At 43.5% G+C, this 24,005-nt stretch overlaps 1 protein-coding gene across 1 annotated transcript in view; it reads right to left on the bottom strand.

The window, feature by feature from the left end:
- JARID2 (jumonji and AT-rich interaction domain containing 2) overlaps positions 1-24,005 on the bottom strand; it is a 585,747-nt gene that overhangs the window by 127,753 nt on the left and 433,989 nt on the right. The window contains 1 exon segment of the mRNA XM_029590689.1: positions 23,179-23,348. Within this exon segment, the coding sequence (XP_029446549.1) occupies positions 23,179-23,348 (170 nt within the window).

Below are 24,005 nucleotides of genomic sequence, written 5' to 3'. Positions count from 1 at the left end.
TTCAGAAGGCGTTTGACAAAGTCCCTCATGAGAGGCTTCTAAGAAAACAAAAAAAGTCATGGATAGGAGGCGATGTCCTTTTGTGGATTGCAAACTGGTTAAAAGACAGGAAACAGAGAGTAGGATTAAATGGTCTGTATTCACAGTGGAAAAAGGTAACAGTGGAGTGCCTCAGCGATCTGTACTTGAACCGGTGTTTTTTCATACATTTATAAATGATCTGTAAAGGGGTATGCCAAGTGAGTTGACCAAAGTTGCAGATGATACAAAATTATTCAGAGTAGGTAAATCGCAAGTGGATTGTGATAAATTGCAGGAGGACCTTGTGAGACTGGAAGATTATGTATCCAAATAACAAATGGAATTTAATGTAGAGAAGTGCAAGGTGATGCATATAGGGAAAAATAACCCTTGCTGTAGTTACATATTAGGTTCCATAATAGGAGCTACCACCCAGGAAAGAGATATAGACGTCATAGTCGATAACACATTGAAAGTGTTGGCTCAGTGTGCTATGGTGGTCAGAAAAGCAAACAATGTTAGGAATTATTAGGAAGGGAATGGCAAATAAAAAGATGTCATAATGCCTCTATCTCTCCATGGTGAGACTGCACCTCAAATACTGTCTGCAATTCTGGGTGCTGCATCTAAAAAATAATATAGTTGCACTGGAGAAAGTATAGAGAAGGTGATCAAAATGATAAAGGGGGTGGAACAACTCCCTTATGAGGAAAGCCTAAAGAGGTTAGGGCTGTTCAGTTTGGAGAAGAGACAGATGACGGGGGATATGATAAAGGGCTACAAAATCTTGAAAGGACTTGAACGGGTAAATGTGAATCGGTTATTTACTCTTTCAGATAATACAAAAGCCTAGAAGGCTCTCTATGAAGTTAAACAACTAGCACATTTAAAACAAATCGAAGAAAATTCACTCAATGCACAATTAATCTCTGAAATTCATTGCCAGAGGATATGGTTAAGGTTGTTGGTATAGCTGGGTTTAAAAAAGGTTTGGATAAGTTCCTGGAAGAGAAGTCTATAAACTGCTATTAATCAAAGAATAGCCACTGCTTGTTACCATCATTAGTACCTTGGGATCTATTTAACTTTTGGGTACTTGCCAGGTTCTTGTGACTTGGATTGGCCACTGTTGGAAACAGGATACTGGGTTTGATGGACCCTTAGTCTGACCCAGTATGGCATATCTCATGTTCTTATGACTCTTATCAAATCCTCTTTTAATTACATGTAAACTAGAGAGAAAAAAGGTCTCAGTACTGAGAGATTTTCTAAAGTCAAATTGAAATTGGTCCAGGACCTGATGGTCTTTAAATGCCTTAAGCACAATAGATTTGATGATCTTAGAGAGGAAAAAGAAGAAACCAAATGAGAATTAGAAAAGTCTTGTCACAGATGTGAGACCTTGGACTGTGGCATGGTTGACACAGCCTTGCAGGCAAACCTACTAGGCCCATGCAGACAGCTGGTAGTCTCGCTCTTGCTAGGACTGGAGCTTCACCTATACCAGCCCCTTTCACTGCAGGTTCAGCCTATGGGTTCCAGGAGCTGACAGAGCTTAGGTGAGAGTCCTGCAAGAGGAGGATAGATAGATTCGAGACAAGAGCAGTGGTTAGGGCTGGCAGCGAGCAAACTGGTATCTGGGTCCATGCCAAGGTCATGGTAGACAGCGAGCAATCTATCTTCAGGTCCAGGCCAAGTTCGGGGCAAGCAGCAAGCAACGCAGGTAGAGGTCCAAGCTGAGGTCAGGGAAGGCAGAAGTCCAGAAACGTAGTCTGCATCTGTAGCAGAGATCAGAGCCAGGGGTCAGGCATAGACAGACACTCGACAATACAAGACACTGAGGACCACGAAACAGGTAGGCAGGCAGGGCAAGGCACGGAGACAATGAGGCTAGGCAGGAATGAGATGAAACAAAGTGGGACAACAAGGAGAAAGGCACAGAAGTAGCAACATGCACTGCCATACAGAATGACCTGTTGAGGCAGCATCTAGGAGCGCAGTTGGGGTTTAAATCTCCAGCCCGCACTTTGTCATCATCCTGCGTTGTTGCCTGTTTCCCGCTGTGATGCCTATGAGAGCCAGGCTATCCTGCGCGCCTTAGGGGTTGGGCGTGGTGCAAGCTGGAGAGCCAGCGATGGTGGTACTCCTGCCGCACAGAGATCCAGGCAGCCCTGGGAGGGTCGGAAACGTTCGGGTAAGTGGGGCCGGTCATGGGGCCATTCTGTGACCGACCAAAACTTACAAAGTCTGCTGGGTCTGGACCTCATTTTAACAATGGTCTTTCAGAAGCCATCTTTAAAAATCAGGAACCCTGCCCTCAGTCACGGATAAATTAATAATAATCACTAAGTAATGTAAAATACATTTTCCCCACTATAATTTGCATGGGTCACTGGAATGATGGGGGGTTACGCCGGCAGGCTATAAAAAGTTACTAGTGCAGCTCGCTTTACCATGGTCACGTTGTGGAAGAACCCTCCAGTACTGGAACAATGGTGGAGAGATATACATGAAATATCTAAATCTGATCTTCCAGAGAAGTAGCCTGGTTAATCTTTAGCAGCAAAAATGAGAGGCTGGTGACACCTTGTAGACTGATTTAGTGTCGTTCTAACCTTCATGTTAAAGGGTGAGCTGGGGCAGTTTTATCAGACATAGGAGCAATGCCTGTTCTTTCATAATTTGCTTTAAACAGAAATTCTCAAATGACTTTTCTTCTATTTCTTCTATTCTCAGATGCTATGTTTAGTTTCTTTGGATATATTATACCTTGTATATACCTGAGGATTATGGCACTCATCTCTTACAAGAAGACACAATACAGTGTATTTGTCGGTTTGCATAAATAAAGTTTAATAAAAAGGATCCCTTTATTTTATCTTCCAAATCTTTATTCTTCCTCCTTACCTGTGTTAGTTATGCACTTGAACCAGTAAGCTGCAGGTATCTGTGTATAGATATTGTAAAATAATCATGGCGGTGTCCTTATTTGCCTTTTTCCCCCCCCCCAATTAGTTTTATTTCCCTTGAGGCAGGAATTAATATTTTATCTCATTATAACACACGGATATCCCATCTGACTCATTTAAACCAGGATATTGTCTAAATGACTCCGTTGACAGAAGAGTAATATTATATGCACTGCTATAAATAACCAGAAATAAAGTCTGCTTAAGAAGAGGCATAGTCCTAAATGAAAATCAGTCTCGTTCACACAAAAACAGACATTAACTACACACAATTCCTTAAACTCAGTAAACTGCAAATTTGCCAGTGTCTTCCACTTCCTCACCTTGTCATGGGTTGGCCATTTCATTACAGCCGGGAATGCCTTCAACTATGCCCTAATAGACCTACCTCCGTGTCGCCTTTACAAAAGAAAACACACAATTGCACCCCCCCCCCCCTAAAACAAATGTAAAAAAAAAGGAATAGCATTTTACTATCTAAGCCTGAAAGTCAGCCTTCTATCAAGCGTTCTTTCTCAAAATAGAAGAGCAGGCAGCCTGCTGCCTCCAGCACATAACCAGCACTGTTTATACCCTAGACATTTTAACAAGCTTCAATAAGAATATATCACAGCTACAATGCCTAACACCATGTTGTACCTCGTTCTCCTCTTATTACATTATGGCTTGCTCCCCATCCATATAAACACCTTCAACGAATACAGTTCCGTGCCATTTTTTTTTTTTTTTACAATTTAACTAGTAAATGGCATGTAATGCAAAGGCTTGTTCAATACAACACGACAGGCAATTAAGAGTGATTTGGTGTCGCTTGCCAGAAAATACAGTAGCAGTAAAATTCTATTGTGCTGTTGCATAAAGATGACATGCGCCTTTTCACAGGCCTCGCTGAAAGATGATTATGCCTCTGAAAAGGGGCCTGTGGGCTCCTTCAAGGAAGCTATTTAAAGGATAGCAGTACTGCAAACAAGCAAGTTAGACATTTGCAAAGTGTTGCCCCTATTTCTCTTTTCATTGGGTAATAACATTATAAAAAAAAAAAAAGTTTTATGTTACATATTCAGGCCTGGATTTACGCGCGTAGGAGGGCTAACGCAGTGCCGGGCCTATTTTAAAAAGGCCTGGCCACGCGCGTATGTCCTGGGGCTTCTGAAAAGGGGTGGGGAGACGGCGGGGTCAGAGGCTCCCGGCACAGTGGCCATTTGCCTCTGGGCAGGTGCCGGCAGCCTGCCCAGAGGCAGGTGCACAAGGTAAGATAAAGGTTGGGAGGGGGGGTTTAGAATAGGGCTAGGGGGTGGGAAGGTTAGGGGAAGGGGTAGGAAGGTTAGATTAGGGGGTTGGGAAGTTCCCTCCCAGGCTGCTCCGAAATCCTGGGACAGAACAGGGGAAGGCTGTGGGCGTCAGCGCTCAAGTTGCACTAACGTGCACCCCCTTGTGCCCGCTGACCCCTGATTTTATAACAAGTGCGCACCAGCACGCGCATGTTATAAAATCGGGCGTCCATGTGTGTGCGCCGGGTAGCACGTGCCCACGCGTACCTTTTAAAATCTACCCCTCATTGAGCATGTCTAATGATGGTTAAGCCTATTTATCCAGGTGGACTATTGTGTTTATTAAGTGTTCAAGCTCCACCTCTGCCCCTTTAACAATGCTTTGCAAATTGTACCAAAAACAAAATATTTCTGAATTAGGAGTTTTCTGGCAAGAAAAAGATAAAAACAAAAAACAAAAACAAAAGAGCAAGCAGCAAGTCCTCTTTAGCACTTTCTGTACCCAAACCACGAGGGAGGTGGAGAGCAAGCAAGCGAGCAGAAAAGGTAAAGCACTCAAAGACAAGATAGCATGTCCAGGCCAAGAGCACTGAGCCTTCAGGACAAAGCTCTTGCATTAATGCATTTGTTCAACACGCCAAAACTTCATAAAACATTTGAACAACCACCTTGGTCGGCCGATTAGAAGGGAATGTGGTTCATTGCTTGAACCACTATCAGTATTCGTGGACAAATTTTTAATTCCATTAGTACCACATTTACCAGCATACATTTGGGATTCCGTGGATATTAAGGTCCTTAAGCAACGTTCTGGGCTCTTTGACTAACTGTTTAGCAACAATCGATATAGAATCTTTATATACGAATGTATCTCAGGATACTGCCTTAGTGATTATACAAGATGCACTGCAACACTGAGAAGGCTACCATCAGATCCCTTCTTTCATTTGTGATTTGGCCAGGATAGTATTAAAATAATTTCTATAATGTGCAATGGTGTGTATAATCAAAGCAGGGCAGTAGCTATGGGGGCCAATACGGCCTCCGATGTGGCCAACCTTTATGTTGGTAACTGAGAACATTTGGTTGCTGCAATGCCCACTGGAGTCTTCCACTCTGCTCGGGTGGTGCTTTATAGATGATATTCTAGTGGTGTAGACTGAACATAATGAGAAATTTTCTCATTTTATGATGCAACTTATTTCGTGTGATTATAATCTACAATTTATTTCAACTCTTCCTTTTCTTGATATTTGCATTAGAGTACCTGGTGATAAATTTGAACTCTCTATATGTAATAAGCCAACAGATAAACACCTTACTATAGGTATTCTAGTTGTCAGACATCTTCAGGAGAACCTGCACTCGGGCCGTATTGCCAATATTCAAAACGACCCGTATGACATAGTGAGAGCAAAAGTAGTGCCGGCGCCATTTTGAATATTGGCAATACAGCCCGAGTGCAGGAGGTCGCTCCCGGACCCCCGCTGGACTTTTGGCAAGTCTTGTGGGGGTCAGGAGGCCCCCCTCCCCCAAGCTGGCCAAAAGTCCCTGGGGGTCCAGGAGCGATCTCCTGCATTCGTGACGTCGGGTGACAGGAACCAAAATGGCGCCGGCGCTACCTTTGCCCTGTCATATGGTAAGGGCAAAGGGCCACCGGCGCCATTTCTATTAACGCAGCCATGGCCTGAGAGCGGGAGATCGCAGCGGGAGATCGCGCCGGGACCCCCCCCCCCCGCTGGACCCAGGTAATTTAAAACATTTTGGGGGGGTTTGGGAGGGTTGGGGATTTGTTTTAAAGGGTCGGGGTGGGTTTTAGGGTTGTTTTGGTGTGCCGGTTTTCCCGCCCTCCCCCTCCCCCAATTTACGATTATTTGACGATAAATCAGGGGAATTGCTATTGTATCGCGGCTCTAACGATTTTTGACGATTTAAAATATATCTGATGATTGTTTTAAATCGTCAAAAAACGATTCACATCCCTACAAATAAGTAAAGCATTCTTGGTAAACAATTCTAACCATGTTTGCTCTACCCAACCAGTTAATGTATAATCTTTTTCATTTGACAGCATCTTCCTTAAACACATTCAAAAGAGGAGTATAATTCAAGTAAAGCAGAGTTGCTTATGTGTAACAGGTGTTCTTCGAGTTCAGCAGGATGTTGGTCCTCAAATATGGGTGACATCATCAGATGGAGCCCGATGTGGAAAATTTTGACTAGGCACACGGAGCATGCCCAGAATTCCCTATATCACGCGTCCACACGGGGTCACTCTTCAGTCTCATAACACATAATTACAATAAAAAAAAAATAGGAGAAACTCAACTCCGCAGGGTGGCAGGTGGGTGTTATGAGGACTAACATCCTGCTGTCCTCAGAGAACACCTGTTACAGGTAAGCAACTCTGCTTTCTCCAAGGACAATCAGGATGAAAGTCCTCGCACATGGGTGAATCCCTAGCTACAGGCTGCTCCCCAACAAAAAAGAGGGCCAACAGACACCTAACCAGGTGCCAACGGGCACACCATCACCAGTGCTTTTGGTAACAGAGGGGGAGACAGCCTGAACCCAAACAATGGGTTCTAGGGTTGGAGAGTTGGTTTCTATACCTCAAACAGGTTCCAGAGTACAGACTAGCTGAACCTACTGTCGCGGTCATCCCTATCTAAACAGTAATGGTATGTGAATGTGTGGAGAGAACTCCACGTCACAGCCTTGCACATCTCCTCCACAGGAACTGCTTGCAAGTGGGCCAACGATGCTGCCATGGCTCTGACAGAATGAGCCTTGACATGACCCCCAAGATGCAATTCTGCCTGGGCATAACAGAAGGAGATGCAATCTGCTAGCAAACTGGATATTGGGTGGAAAGTCTATGGGCTTCTGTCCACTCCAAGTAAAAGGCTAAGGCTCTCTTGCAGTCCAAACTGTGCAGTGCTCGTTCACCTTCGTGTGAATGGGGCCTGGGAAAGATAATTGGCAGGATGATTGGTTAAGATGGAAATCCATCAGCACTTTAGACAGTAACTTAGGGCGCATACGCAAGGCCACCCTGTCATGACAGAACTTAGTAAAAGGTGGATAAGTCACTTAATCACACAAACTGTGTAAAAAAAGAACAAAAAAATGGAAAAACTTCGCCTTGAAACTAAGAACACAGAGCGGACTACACAGTGGGGAAGAACTCCGCCCGCTCCTGACGTCACCTCAGCGTCGAGCCGGTAAACGGCGCCTTCCAGCAGGCGCTGACACAGTGAGGCAGCCCAACAACATCGGGCACTTAATCACACAAACTGTGTAAAAAAAGAACAAAAAAAATGGAAAAACTTCGCCTTGAAACTAAGAACACAGAGCGGACTACACAGTGGGGAAGAACTCCGCCCACTCCTGACGTCACCTCAGCGTCGAGCCGGTAAACGGCGCCTTCCAGCAGGCGTCGGGCGCAACAAAGGGGCTTTCCCCTTTGTGCTCCCCTTCGTGCTAACCGTAGGGCTAATGTTAAAATATTTGTTTTACATGTTTTCATTATAAAGTTAACACTTTATTACTGTTTAACTTTTTACTCAGTTTACAATTATTAACTACAGAAGTTCAATGTATTAGACTAAGGAATTCTATTTCCTGTTTATAATGTTTCAATGTAAACCGGTTTGATATGCATTTTATGCAGGAAAATCGGTATATAAAAAATTAAAATAAATAAATAAATAAATAAATAAATAAATAAATAAATAAGGCCTGGAGCTCACTGACCTTGCTCGCTGAAGTGACCACACCAAAATATGACCTTCCAGGTCAGGTATGCAGTAGCTCAAAAGGAGCTTTTATCATCTGAGCTACAACACATTGAAGTCCCAAGACATAGCGGGAGGCCTTAGGGGAGGCTTCAATTGAAGCAGGCCCTGCATGAAACGTACAACTATAGACTGTACAGAGATGGGCATACCATCTACACCAAGGTGGTAAGTGCCAGTTGCACTAAGATTAACTCTAATGGAGTTGGATTTTAAGCCAGCCTGTGAACAGTGTAGTAGATAGTCAAGCAGCTTTTGTATGGGGCAGGAAAATGATCTAGGGCCTTCTGCTCACACCACACGGAAAACCTCCTCCACTTCAGTCTGAAGGATTTTCTAGTGGAAGACTTTCTGGAAGCTACCAGGACAGAGACACATCCTCTGAAAGATCAAGCGGCTGCAGGATTAACCTCTCAACATCCAGGCTGTGAGCAACAGGGCCTGGAGGTTTAGGATGCCGCAGCCTGCCCTGATCTTGCGTGATGAGATCTGGGGAAGTCCCTAGACTGATGGGTTTCTGGATTGACAACTCCTGCAGAAGTGGAAACTAGATCTGTCTTGGCCAATGAGGGACTATGAGGATCATAGTCCCTCTGTCATCAAGAAGCTTCAAGAAAGTCTTCACCACTAGAGGAATCGGAGGATATGCATACAAGACCTTTGCCCCAAAGACGGGCAAGGGCATCCGAGGCTGATTTTCTGTCTGACCTGTACAGGGAGCAGAACAGAAACACCTTCCTGTTGCAGGGAAACACAAACAGATCTATGTCTGGACTCCCCCAGAAACAGAATATCCAATTCGCTATCTCCTGGGCCAGGGACCACGCGCTATGTCTGAAGACTTGACTCAGCCTGTCCGCTACCACTTTCTCCATTCCGGCCAGGTACATGGCCCTGAGCACCATCCTGTGGGACAGTGCCCAAGACCAGATCTGGACTGCTTCCTGACATAGGATATACGATCCTATGCCTCCCTGCTTGTTGACATACCACATGGCTATTTGGTTGTCAGTCTGGATTAGGACAACTTTGTTGAACAGCCGATTTCTGAAAGCCCATAGCACATACCTGATCGCCCAAAGCTCCAGGAAGATGCTTTGACAAGAACGTTCCTGAGCGGACCACAATCCCTGGGAGCCGAGCTCATCTACATGAGCTCCCCACCCCATGTTGGATGTATCCATGGTTAGCACAGTTTAAATAGGGAGACTCTGAAAGGAAATCCCCCTTTCCAGATTGGAAAGTGCCCGCCATCAGGACAAGGAGTCAGTGAGAGATGGGGTGATTCAGATGCAATCCTGGAGGCTGAGTGGCTTGCTGCCATTGTCACCTCAGAGTCCAATGGGCTCTTTGCATATATAAGTGTGCTAAGGGCGTAGCATGGACAGTTGAGGCCATGTGGCCCAACAGCCTCAACATGTACCAGGCTGACATCTGCTGGCTCTGTTGCACTTCTATTGCAATGGTTGCCAAAGCGATGGCTCTCTGGTGCAGCAAGGCTCAGATGAAGTCCAATTGAGGTGTTGGACTGAGATGGGATTCTGGGTAGTTGAGAACAAACCATAGTGATTCCAACACCTAATGGTCAAGCGTATGGACTGGGTGGCCCCTGCCTGAGATGTGCTCTTGACCAGTCTGTGGAAATGTGCCACCACCACAGCCAGGCATTTCGTGAAGACTCGTGGAGCAGATGAGAGCCCGAACGGCAACACCCGGTACTGGAAGTGCTGTTTTCCCTCCACAAATCGGAGATACTTTGTGACTGGAGAAGATCTTGATATGGGTGCATGCTTCCTTTAGGTCAAGAGAGCATAGCCAGTCCCCTTTTTGCAAAAGCGGGATCAAGGTGACCAGGGAAACCATCTTGAACTTTTCTTTTTTTAGAAACCTGTTCCAAGGCCCTCAGGTCTAGGATGGAATGGAGTCCTCCTGTTTCTGGAGTAGAACCCCTGCCCTCTGTGCCCTGGTGGTAAAAGCTCTACCGCTCTGTCCTTTAAGAGGGAAGAGAGTTCACCTTGTAGTTCATTGTCAAGCGCTACCAGCCCCCAATATGGTCATGGAGGGCAATTTGGCGGGACAGCCAATAGATTTCATTGGTACCAATGGCAGACTATGGACAAAACCCACTAGTCCGAGGTTACATTGGGCCACTGGTTCACAAAGAACCGCAGCCTGCCCTTAACTGGAGGGTCCATCAACCCAGGTATGGGCAACTGGCTTACGCTCCCTATGGCCCAGTCAAAATCCCCGTCCCCGGAATTGACTGAGGAGCTGGCTGGGGCTTGGGAGCTCTCTGCTACTGGGAAGGCCACAGAAGCTCTGATGGTCTTGACGGGATCGAGGAGGCAGAGGATAGTACTTCCTTTGGCGAAAGAAAGACTTCCGTGGCCCAGCCTCAATGACCTCCTGAATGAGGATGACTGGTCCAGAGTGCTGGCTGAGAGTTGGAGAGTTTCATGATGGCCCCGGAATTGGGCTACAGCATCCCTCACCCTATCTCCAAAGAGATTCTCTCCAGTGCACGGCACAGCAGCAAGTCGTTCCTAGACCTCTGGTCAGAGATCCGAGGCCCACAGCCATGCCAGTTTGTGGATGCAGATTCCCGCTGCAGAGACCCTTGATGCCATCTCCAAAACATCATAGGTCACATGGAACTCGTGTTTTCTGCATGCCAAACCCTTGAACATAAGTGACACTAGGACATCTTGCTGCTATTGAGGCAGATGTTCAGTTAGCTCCTGCACCTGCTTCCAAATGTCCTGCGAGTATCGGCTCAAGTAGAGCTGTAGGCAGTGATGCGGGTAATAAGCATGGTGCCTTGGAACAACTTTCTCCCAAGAGCGCCAATCGCTCAGTGATCCTTCCCCGGGGGATGCAGAGGAATGGGTTCAAGCACGCTTGGCTCGCTTGAGGGCAGTTTTGATCACCACTGACTGGTGGGGCAGCTGACGTTTATTGAATCGGGCAGCCTTCTGGACGAGGTAAACTCCATTCATCTTCTTATTCACGGGAGGTACTGTGAGGGAATTTTTCCAAATCCTCAGCAGCAACTCCTTAAGGATCTTGTGCACTAGGACTGCCACAATCTCTGTAGGAGGCTCCACAAACTGAAGCACCTCAAGCACTTTGTGCTTGGCATCTTCTTCAGTCAAAAGCTGGAATAGGATGGCCTCTGCCATCACCCTTACAAAACCTGCGAAGGTTAAGTTCTCAGGCAGAGACTTTCTTCGCTCCTCTGGAGGAGAAGGGTCTGACAGGAGACCATCTGAATCCTTGGAGGATGACTCCATCTTAATCCCCCAGTGGTCATAAGGACCCGCATTCTTACTGTATATAGTACAGGGGATGGGACCCCAGATGCTCAACCTACATCCAAAAGTGAGGGCACCGATGGAAGTGGATGGGGGACTATAGGCCACAGCAGGGCTTCCTCAGAGGAGGAACCGGCGACAACCAACATATTGGTAGGGAGATGTCTTAGTGCCCCGCTGGGTATCCTTGCCACCCCGGGCACTGAAACTAGCTGGGTCGGTAACACACCGATGAGCACACTGAGGCTCTCCAGAAGTGGTATGAGGGCGGGCGGCATCAGCTCCAGTGCTGTCAGTGCTACAGGACCAAAGCCCTGCAGTGCCCACTCCACCACTAGCGCCAGTTCCTCCTCAAACGTTGCAAATGCCAACACCAACTGGGAGGAAGGAGGGGTGGCCAGATCTTCCTCAGACCCGCGAGGGGGATCGGCGACTGTCACCAGGACCGGTAGATACTGTCATGGACCCCAGGCATCGATGGAGAATGAGCGCTCCTTGCCACGGGGGTCGCTTTGGGGGCATCACAGCAAAATCCTGTGCATTCCCGTGCCCAGCACCGTGTATCTTATCCCCACAATCATAATCTGCATCCAATGTAATGTTAAAATCTGCCCCAGTCAACAACACCCTTTGCCTTCCAAAAAGATCAAATCAATTTTTGAAAGAATTGTCACGAGCCCTTAATTGGTACAAAGAAATTCAGCTTGGTCACCATATGCACATTCAGCCAAGCCCTTAAGCGTAAAAATCTCCTCTTTGTATCCCTGTCTTCTCGCAATAGCAATCCCTCTTCTTTTTCCCCACAAATGAAAACCAATCTGTAACCCAATTAGCTTTAAGCTTGTAGGTCTCCAAAACCTCAGGCCGATATATTTCCTTGATAAAGATAATTGCCACCTTCAGCTGTTTAAATTTATGAAGAATCTTTTTTTCTTTTAACCAGATGGTTGAGACCCTTCATATTCTATTAGCAGCAGTGAATGAGACATGTTAAAACAAAATATAATACAATAGTGTAGGCAAAATAAGTCATCAACGAATCTCCAAAGGCACTCAGGGAAAATGTTTCTTCACTTTCTCCATCTTTCTTCCTACCCAATGCTCTCTTCCCAAGCAACTCATCCATCCCAACCCAATACCTACTTAATTCCCTCCCCTGAATACCATCCCCAAACCAGCAGGCAGGCAGACCGTTGCCCATCAAGCTTCCTCCCACAAGTAAAGCAATATATGAAACCATAAGAACCAGGCATAACAGCACTACACCCATCCCCCAAACCATATGCAGAATTAAAAAAAAAAAAAAATCAAATCCAAAACAAAAAAGTTTCAGTACAAAAAGCAAACCATGTTGCTGCCAATGGGTATAAAAGAAAAAGAACAAAGGCCACTGGACCCTTGAATGAGGAACACCTTATATCTGATGCAATTAAAAAGACAGTGGTTGGGCAGCTTTTGACTTCTTGCTGTTTTTACTCCTTGATGCAGAATCCAGCAAAGGCCAAACATTCTTCAATGGAACTAGGAGGAACTATGGGAACAGTGCCAAAGAGAACAGCCTGCACTGGAAATCTCAATTTTTATCAGCCTCAGAATTGAGTGTGATTTTCTTAGATGAGCTATGCTGGATTTTTGTCAGAAATTAATTCCTTATGCTGAGGAGTTTGTTGTGCTGCTTAAGTATTTTATTTTGCTAATTGCTATGTAAATTAGGAGTTTATGGGGTAAAATCCTCCTTTTGGGGAGGATTTCCCTACAAATTTCATTTCATTTAATCTTTATTTTGTTTTTTTAGTTTAAAAAAAAATGAAATAAGCATAAAAAAATGGGGAACCCCCCCCGAAACTGGGTCTCCTTGAGGCCTCCTGTGCCCACCACCCATCCCTCCAACTCAAAAAATGTCAGGGCCAGGAAGGCCCTTCCTCACCTGGCCTGGACAGCAAAGCCTCAGCCTTACATAGGTCTAAGGCCACGGTATATCACCGCAATCTCGATCTAAGCCTGGTTCCTATGCTTGGGCCTGCGCCTAGGCCTGTTGCCTGGGCCTAAGTCAGGACCCAGGCCTCAATACCTGGGGAGTCTTGGTCAGGCCCAGGCCTTGGAGGGCCTCTTTGGATATCTTCTTTCATCACTCTTGAAATGGCTGTATCACACTTGCGTTTCGCAATGGGGCACAATTCCTGCCGGGTTAAGGACCAGTGCGCACCCAGTCAAATGTTTTCAACATGCCAGGAATTGCTGACTCCTAGCTAAACAAGTCTTCAGACTTTTTCTTTCCATTTTATCATGTCTGACATGAAGGGAAAACACAGCTTACAAATATAAAACAAAATGTACTAGTGCTAGAATGAGAAGCCAAGGGCCAGATTTATCAAACATTTCCTCCAATTCTGTGACAATGGAAAAATCCTTCCAATAAAAGCAATTCTATAATGGCAGGAGCAATGCAGTGGTTGTGGTAGTGGGGCAGACGTGACCTGCTCTATCCAGTTACAGGAGTCTAAAGGCGCTGAAGTAGGCAATTTGATGTTGACAGAAATCACAGATGAAGATGAGGTGAGAAACTTTGCAAATAGCTCTGCTCCCTGAATATCTGCCAAGTGTTGTTTTGGACTTCTTCCAAACATTTTGTTGCAGCATGGTGTATAAGATGCCAATGTCAGCAAAAGGCAGTCACTGAGACACTGAATTTCATGCTACTGAGAAACAGTCAATGGAAGCATTAGCTGAACCTTAAGAAAGCATGATCCACTTTGAGGACAGAGTACGGGAGCTTCCTTGGTTGGTCAAGAATTCTTCTGTGCAAACCAAAATCTTAACTGCAAGCCTTTTAATCTGTGTGTGCAACGAGGAAGGAGTGAAAGAAGAGAGGGTCTGGGAGTAGGTTTCTGCTTTGTACACCAGCCCAGTAGAATAAATATATACTGCATTTTGTTTCTGGCACTGCCTAAACACTATTTTATCTATTTTTAAAAGCAATAGTAAAATATATATTTTATGCTTTTCAAAGAAAATATTATTCATTAAAAATTATTATTGGGATTATATATAGCTTTTGTAAATATTTGAGTAATGTCTTTCGAGATGACATTTCAGTCAGCTTTTTTTTTTTTTTTTTTTGACAGTGTTTGCACTGTGTTTACCCTTATGTAAGCTTTCAAAAGAGCCAGCAACATCTTTTTTTCATTTTTGCTTTTGCTGTTCTTGTGCCTAACCCCTAATGTCAAACTAGAAAGAGTATCGGTTCAACCCCACCTAGCAGCGTCTCCTCTAGACAAAATGAAACTAACCTTTTGCCGCTGGGGCTTCCCCACTGCCCCAGTCCCATCACATACTTAGGAATTCAAACAGATTATATAATCAGCTCTAGAAGCAAGAAAAGAAAGGCCTCAAAAAGATTACATTAACAAAAATGTTCTTTCCTAAATAGCTGGAATAAGGTTTGATTGTTTTACTCTTGTGAAATGAAATGTATATTGTATTTTGTATCTTTCCACAAACGATCAGTCTTTTTTTTTTTTTTTAAAGTAACAGAGTGGAGCAGCTCTAGCTCCTCAGCTCCAGATTACAGCTCCACTCCAGCACCAGAGCAAAAAATATGAGCAACTCTACTCCAGCTCCAGTTCTTTGAGCTGGCTACAAGCTCCAGAGCCCCAGCCATTCCTATTAAGCACAATGAAAGTTTTAGCACCACTGGCTGGTACTTAAACAGATATGCTACTGAGCATGTCACGTAAGAGAAACCACTGTTCACAGAACCATTTAACGGTCTCCTATGTGCTTTGTAAGACCTCATACTGCAGATCCACTAACATGCAGGGACAAGTTTTCATAGCTGAATAGGATGAGGTGTCATAAGAACATAAAAAACTATCAAAATTGGGTCAGACAAAAGATCCATTGAGTCAGGTATCTTGTCTCGGACAGTAGCTAGCAGTGGATTCTTACAGGACATAAATAGGAAACTGCATGCATGTAGAATGATCATCTTTCTGTTTCAAGAAGTAATACATCAGAGATGCACTGAACCTGGTGTGACATCTCTGTTATATTAAATAACTTGTGACTCATTTATCTTCCATACATTTGTCTAATGCTTTTACATATTCATGCACATTTAACAAAAGTAAACATAAGCAAAAAGGCATTCACCACACAAAGACAAACTGAAAATATTACAATGTCACTGAAAAGAAGTCCACAAATATTTGAGAAGCAAGATGGTCATAGTTGGAAGCATTAAGCTTCAATAAGCAAACAGCTAACAAGACTATAAGAATAATCACATGTACTTTTCTTTTTAAATTTAACACAAAGAGCCCAGTATTTGGCACCACTTAGCCAAATAAGTTCCAATTTATCTGGCTAAGTGGTAGCGTCTGAATATCTGACCACATTCAGCAGCTGCCACGCATCCGGTTAAGCAGTTAGCCAGCTAAGTGGTGGTCGGGATGAGGGTGTACGGGGAAGGAGCTACTTAACCAGCTAACTTAGCCAGATTAGTTAGACCTGCTATCAAGCAGATCTAAAAGCCAGAAAAACGTATCCGGCTAACTAAAACATTATCCTGGCACATTCAGAGGCACAGCTGCACCACTCAAAATGCCAGCTAATTTAGCAAGACATATTTATCCAACTAACTTCTCTAGGCCAGGGAGACTGAAGACAAATTGGCAATTCCTCCTCTAACCAGATCCCCTCAACTTTCTAAGATAGCACAAAAGTCTTGAGATACTTATAATCATAAGAGAGATCAACACCCTCAAAAACAATGCAACACTTGACAGAATGCAGCAGAGAAAGTGGCTCTCAAGCTTATATTATCCTGACACATTGTTAGGAACTTTTTCCTGTGAGCCTGCATAGCACAGGCAGCATCAAGAAACCTTCCCATCTAAGGGGATAAAAATGTTCTTGTGTTTCACCTCCAGTATATGATAGCATAAAACGCATCAATTTGGCCCATTCAATCTGACTAGCTGTCATTATCCACAATTAAGGATATGACCCAGCTGCCAGCCATGCAACATGACCATTTGTAAAATCTCTCTGCATATCCACAAGAGTTTAGTTGCATTCCTGCTTAGCATTCCATCAGGTACAAGATCCCCTATTTAGTTAACACCTGGTACCCTTCCCTGCTGGTGCCTGAAAATCCAGCTTCCAAGGACCCTTATATAGCCTGCCAGACAGAACTGGCTACATGGAGCACCTGCAGTTTCCAGTAAGACTTCTAGTTAAGGGACTTGTAACCCTGCTAGACAGATCTAGCTGTTAGTTTAATTCTATAATCACAGCCTATGTCCACATCCTGTACTTGTCTCCCTAAACAAGTTTAGATAGCTTTCAATTTATCTGCTCCATCTCTTTCAAGCCCATTTTGATTTTTTTATATTCTTCTTAGGATGATATTCAACCAGACAGCACTATCCTTATTTTTATTTAAATTTCGTAACCTCTGATGCTATTGCTTTAAGCGATATACAAAGAGAACATACATAATTGAAATATTAAGCAATTAACACAATGTATCAAAGAGTAAATAACAAGCCAGCACTATTTCAGAATAGAGATTAGCTGTTCAAAAGATTTCATGGATCAGCCTGCTTGAAAAGGAAAGACATGCCAGCACTGTCTAAGAACAGAGAGAAATTAACTGTTTAAAAGGCTTCATGAACAGGCCTGCTTAAAAGAGAATTGTTTTAAGCATCGACTTGAATGTTTTTAAACAGTCAGATAGGCGCAAGTGACTGAAGTTTTTATACCCAAGTGTTTCCTAATATTCACTATGCACTTGACTCACTTGCAGGCTAGAAAGCCCTCACCTTCTGTGTGAATCAGCAAGAGATGCAGCAGGTGTGAAGTTCTCCGTCTACATTAACGTTGGTATCAATTGATCTCATCTCATTGTGTATATTCTGACTCGGTGCATGTGTACCCAGTTTGTTTTTAACCCTTGCTCCCACCAGGCGATGTAACAAGTCCTGCGCTGATTTTGGTGCACGAATCTTTTGGCAAAAACCAGTGGCAGCGCGAGATGTAATAACTAGACACGTTACGCCAAACACACGTGCCATAATGTAATGCGCCCCGTGTAGTAAATCACAGAGACGTCCATGCAGAAATGTGCACGGATACTCATCGGCATGTGAACACTCACAATTGATTCTTGGGGCAAAAGCCTTTCTTTTTTGAAAAAAATGAATAAATTAGTGTTTCGGAAGTTGATATGAAGGTGGGTAAAGCAATAGCTAACCCCTGCATGATCAGACTACGACCGCTGGCGAGAGCGTGAAATGCAGATCGGCGATTCTGCCTTCTCTCTACCGGTTCTGTCTGCCGCTTGCCTGACCCACAATAGCATCAAAAAACCAGTCTCCACCCTGGCAGGTTCACTTAACTCCTGCCTTGATCCAGGCGCTAAAAACCTGCATTATAAAACCCGCACTAACCCGATCTCGCTGCATTGCCCATGATTAGATAATCGTCTCCTTTGCATGCCATTAGCATGCACTTGCGCAGAACAAGCTGTGGGTTGGTAAGCACAAACCCTTATTACATACCCGTCTAGGGTTTGCGCAGGAAACCTCGCATATAAATGCATGCACAATACATGCGGCATTACCGCTGCTTATTACATCGGCCCCATTGTCTTCTCGCTACAGCTCACTTTATGGCCCAAAAAAACAGGATTAGACAAATTCAAAAATTTGCTATCCCACCATCTTCTGCTTGCATTCTAGCAGCACCCCACCATTACCAACTTGTTGCACCAACTCAACCAAGCTCTGTAGAGTAGCCTTGTGCACCAATCCAGCTCCCCTTCCCAGACTGCAGTATCACTAGGTAATATTTCAGCTAGCTCCTCAATTTTTGCAAATACCTATCATCTGTTTATATAGTTTTTGTTAATTTTTTTTAAGTTGTGTTACATATCACATATATGTTTTTATCTGTAAACCACCTTAAGCTAACGATGATATAAAAACACTTATCTTATAAACGGTGTCAGTTTCTTTCCATAAAATTAGAACAACTTGTACATTTGGCACCGAAAGAAATCAGGAGCCCAGCCGTCATTTGCATATGTACAAAAAAAACTGCATATTTCAGGCAGACTTATGATTATACTTTGATACATGAGCTAGACACTAACATACCTCCTGTAGTGTGTGGTCAGCGTACTCGAAGATATGATAGTCAAGCCTTAATTAAATAATGAGCTTTGTTTCAGCAACAATAAAGAATGGATTTGTTTCTGTTTTCTGAGAATATATTTTTTCCACTGTTGAGGTTTCAGTACTTTGGCAGTACCACAATGGACATTAAGAATGTGAGGAGATCGTTAAATATCTACTGAGAAATGCTGCTTTAAAGAAGAGTGTTTTTAAAGCTTTTTAAAATTCCTTCCAGTCCTTCAGAGAATGTATGGATAAAGATGGGGAGTTCCAGAGTAATAGTCCTGTTATGGAAAAAGTTCTCACAGGTTACTGTCAGCTGGGCTAAGCGAGGGGGTTGAACTTCCAGGAGGGATTGGGAAGAGAATGGGAGAGTCCTTGTCTGTTGTATAATCTGAGGGTAGAACTAATCTGGGGAGATGTGACATTACTGAGCAGGTTGTGTATTTCAATGGTCAGTTTATATTGCATGTGTTGTATTGGAAGCCAGTGAAGTTTTTGTAATACTGGAGACGTGTTCATGGAACTACATATCGGTGAGCAGGTGGGCAGCTGCGTTTTGAACTAAGATAACATGGTAAGCCTGTATAAAGTGAGCTGCAGTAATCAAGACTGGGATGCATTAATGCCTGAAGGGCTGCCTGACGTTCGGGGAGGGGAGGGGGGTTCCAGAAGTGATTTTAGATGGCAGAGAAGTTTTAAACTTAGCAAAAGGATGCTCAAACTACAGCTTTAATTTGGCTGTGCATGGTGAGGGAGGAATCAAAGATTGCACCAAGATTGATACTTCTTTTGAGATTTGTAGTCTTGATTGCCAAAAGGTTAAAGTAATTGGGAAGTGATCTGGTTGCGAACATCCTAATATTATAATGTCTGTTTGTTTTTATATTCAGGGATAATTTGTTGTGCAATAGCCGGCTCATGATTGTAGATAAGCATAGGGATGTAGACAAAATGGGATGTAGTTGACCAGGAGGATTTTAATGAGAAAAACATGAATATCATCTTTGTTATTATAAGGCAGTCTAAGAGTGGACAGTTGCTGGCACAAAGATGTAACGTAAATATTGGATATGACTGCAGGGAGGGATGAGCCCTGTGGGTCTCCAGTTGAGACAGGATACCACGATGAAGTTGAAGAAGCGAATGTAATTTGCTGAGTGCAATTGTGGAGGGAGGAATTAAACCATGAGATCCAGATATCATGCAGGCAAGTAAGAAAAATATTTTGGCCGAGTGTGTCACAATTAGCTTTGCTATCTATTAGCCTGTATGAAGAGCTAGAATCAAACCTATGTAAGGTGGCAGTATCAGTGCAGTACTGAAGCTTTTCTCCTTTCTAGTATTATTTCCTGAATCAGAATTGATATTGGTCAAGTACTGAATTACTGTCAAGATACTGGGAGAGCTGCTTCAAGACAACCAATTCAACTATTTTAGCTAAAAATGGAAGGGAGGATATGGGGAGAAAGGTAGAAAAATCTGAAGGGTCAGCATTGGGGTTTTTAAAAAATGGGTTTGATTAGACGCTTGCTTTAGTGTGTTGTGGAAATTACCTGTAGCAATTGAGAGATTGACAATTTTGGTAGTGAATTAACAATTTTATTGTGAGTTATCTTGAGAAGGGTAGTGGAGCAAGGCTTAAGACAGTATGTAGAAGAGCTCAAGTCATTGATTGCCTGCAATATTTCAGTTTGAGATTGACATTCTTTCTAACATTGAGAATACTAGGAACCAAGAGGTCAACCGAGGGAAAGGATGCACTAAGATTGGCATTTTTAGATGTAAAGAAAGTAGTGAACAAATTGCACAAGTTTGGAATAGATTCCGCTGGTGGTTACTTAAAGTGATTAGATGGTGGGCTTATAAGATGCTTAACAGCATAAAACAATTCTTTACAGTAGTTTCCAGATGTTTTATTAAAAAATAAGATTTCTTAGTTGAATTAATCATGGTTCACTATGGTGTCAAAAGTACTCAATCATGCAGATTATCTGCAGAAGGACATTTTTGCCATCTCTGCTCAGATCTACGTAGAGCTCGCTTCATAACAACTAATGATTGAGTAAACCATGGAGCCTTTGTTATGCGCCATAGTAACTAACCGTGGCTTTAGTGGAGTGAGCTCATCAGCAATCCCTTCTATATAATCATGCAATCTATTGACCATTGTGTCCTTGGTATCAGCTCTAAAATTCTCAAAAGTCAATGAGATTTTTTTTTTGTTTAAACTCATCAGAATCAATGTGCCCATGCTTCAATATGGGGGATAGTTCAGTCACAGGTGTAGGGACTATAGCCCTATAGTCATGTTAGCCCTATAGTCATGTTGATTAAGCCCTATAGTTAGCCCTATAGTCATGTTAGCCCTATAGTCATGTTGATTAAAAAGTGATCAGACTACAGTATAATTGAGATGTTAATATGGGCCAGATTTAAAGAGAATATTGTAGGGTTGAGGAAGATAAGGTCTAGGTGACCTGCTTTGAGGGTGCTGTGTGCTATAATTTGGTCCCACCCATAAGCAGACAGAATCCAGGAACCATTTGCAGGCATGAGAGCAGGGCACCTGGTCTACATGCAAGTTAAAATCACCTAATACTAAGGTTTTTCCCAAGTCAAAATGAGTACAGCTAAATAGTTCAATAAGAAGGGAGGGAGGCCTGGAGGGCAGTAAACCAGAAAAAGATTTAAGCTGTGAGAGGTTAAAAACATCACTTTGCATGGTAAGGGTTATCTGTTGAGAATAATGTAAGATTTAAAGATTTCTTATAAAACACAACCCACCCTCCCTCTCTCTTTGTTGAGTCCATGGCTGGGAAAAGTCTGTGCAGTGCGGTGGGGAACATTTACTTAACAAGGATATGTCATTTGATTGTCCATGGCTCTGTTAAGCAGAAACAGTCAGGTTTGAGTGATGTAAGGTGGTTGTAGATAATGCAAGCTTTTTTTTTTTTAGATACATACTCGAATAAACAGAGCAGCAGATAATGTTACCAATCTGGTAGACTGGAAGGGGATAGCAATGAGGGCTGACCTTGGTTGATGTAGGGTTCATGATCGACAGGGGTGGGAGGGGGTCCATATTGTCCAATGCCACGGATGGTAGGAATATTCATGGTTGAGGGTGAAGATAGTTAGGAGCTGGGCCCCCTTCATACACATAGCTATGTGCACGAAGGGGCACATAAAGAGGCAATCTCCTTTGTGCACGCTCTTTCATGTGTGTGACAAGGCCCAGACACCTCCATTGTCCTCGAAGGCAATTTAAAGGCTGGCGCCCTCTGATGTCACAAGGAGGGCGGGACAGGCAGACTCCAGGCAGGAAACCAGGGCTGCAATCAGGGGGGGCACAAACTCCTGGGGAGCCCTTGGTGTTGGGTCTCTGCGCTGAAAAGACAGCGGCAGGCAAGCAGGTGGAAACAGGTACTCTGGTGTCCTTGATGGCAATTTAAAGGCCAGTGCCCTCTGATGGCATCACAAGGAGGGTGGGACAGGCAGACTCCATGCAGGAGACCAGGGTTGCAACCGGGGGCACAACAGAAACCCCTATGGAGCCCCTGATAGCGTCGTGTTACTATGAAACCCTGGATCTGCCTTGCCTTTTAAAAAGCAGTGTTGAGTATTGTAAAGTCAGCTTATAAAGGTGCAGAGCCCCTGGTCATATATGATGCATTTTTCTCCCCCGATACAGGCTTCAGCCAAAACATCAATGTCAGGATTATATGAAGAAGGAATGAAGTGGAAAAAAAAAACTTAAGCAACATTACCAAAGCGTTCAGAGTTTGAGCAAGCTATGCATGGCTTTACAGCTTGGGCTTCTATAATTTACAATTTAAATTTGAAATCACATTTAATATAAGATTTTTTCTTAGCAATATTCACATACTTACAGACTTGGAAAAAAACCAGATGGTCCGATTTGGCATATGATTACATCTATAGTGGTTTTATAATTAACACCCTAATGATGTTGTACAGTAATCAAACTTCTTTTCCCATGTAGAAAAGAAGATAAGGCAAAAATTAAAAAACAGAAAGCAGCAGCCCGGGGTGACAGTCAGCAGAGTGTTAAACAGCTGACGAACCTTGCTGCCTCTACTCAATTTCTAATTTCCCTTTGGATCCAAATGATACCATTTTCCTCTGCCAATGAACTGCACAGGTTTTAAGCTTGCTCCCGATAATCCAAGAAAATGGGAGGTGCAGGGAGGGGCGTGGGGATAAAATGAGGAGAAGGCTCCTGACAGTTCCCCATCTACCTTTCCCTACACTTTTATGAGTTTATATAATTATCACATCTCCCCGCCATCATCTCTTCCTAAGATGAAAGTCTTTTTTTGTGGGTTTCTTTTTCAGCCTTTCCTTGTTATGAACATAATTCCAGATCCATATATTACTTTGGCTTCCTTTCTCTGGACCATTTGTACCTTCACTTTGACCTTTTTCAAATGGGCTGATGAGAACCGCACATAGTTCACAAGATGTTAGTGTTTTCTGTTTTGCTTGCAAAGGCCAATTCTCTATAACCACCATGCTCGCTGCTGCACATTGCTCCAAAGTGCCTGGTAAGTGCTGACAGCCAAACTATAGCCATAATTGGTATATTGAATTTTACTTAATTAACCTACCTCGAAGGCAGAGAAACGTAAGGAAATCCTCTGTCTTCGGTTTCCGTTTGGAGAGATCCGAAATCTGGGCAGCTGGAGGGGGTAACAATGGTTCCACCATCTTTATCGGGGTTGTGCTCGGACTGTTAGGTTGGGACTGAGCAAATTTCCTTTGTGCTTGCAGCCTTGGCCTAGGAAAAACAAAACAAACAAACAAATAGCTGTGAACATTCATTATGTTAACAGCACTCTTGAGAACATGAAATTGCTTTACTCTGCTAAAAAGTATTATTAAATTAATTCAAGGATGCCACCTTAATGCCTCTCCAATGATGCTGTCCTTCATGGACACATTCACATACCTGGGACCCTTTTGAGTTATGGTAACCCTGAGATTGCTGTTGATTAGCACCGGAGGAATGAGTGTTAGTTTTCTCTCTTCCACACTGTCTCTCCCCCCCCCCCCCCTCCCAGGATGATCCCCAGCATTCTTACTGAGGAAGGGAAGTGGCTGGAGCTGTAAACAGAAAGGCCCGGAGTTGGGTTGTTTTTTTTTTTTGTTTTGTTTTTTAGTGTTTCCTTGGAGACCTGGCAATTAATGCGAATTTCCTGAGTCTCCAGGAGAAATCCAGAGAATTCCCAGGTATTCACATTCACCAATGCCAAAAAAAAAAAGTAGCTAAAACAAGATACAAATAAAATGGTATTCTTTGCTAAACGGAACCCTACTTGTTATGCTTACAAACAAAAAAAAAAAATCATTTTCAATTGGTGTACTTGGGATCGATTTTTTATACAACCAAAACACAGCCTGTGAACTGTGAAGTACAATGTGTAAAATTATAAGA

The sequence above is a fragment of the Rhinatrema bivittatum genome, chromosome 2 (genome assembly GCF_901001135.1).
Source record: "Rhinatrema bivittatum chromosome 2, aRhiBiv1.1, whole genome shotgun sequence".
Classification (NCBI taxonomy): domain Eukaryota; kingdom Metazoa; phylum Chordata; class Amphibia; order Gymnophiona; family Rhinatrematidae; genus Rhinatrema; species Rhinatrema bivittatum.
Note: the sequence above shows the minus strand (reverse complement) of the source record. Positions and strands in the feature narration are given on the sequence as shown.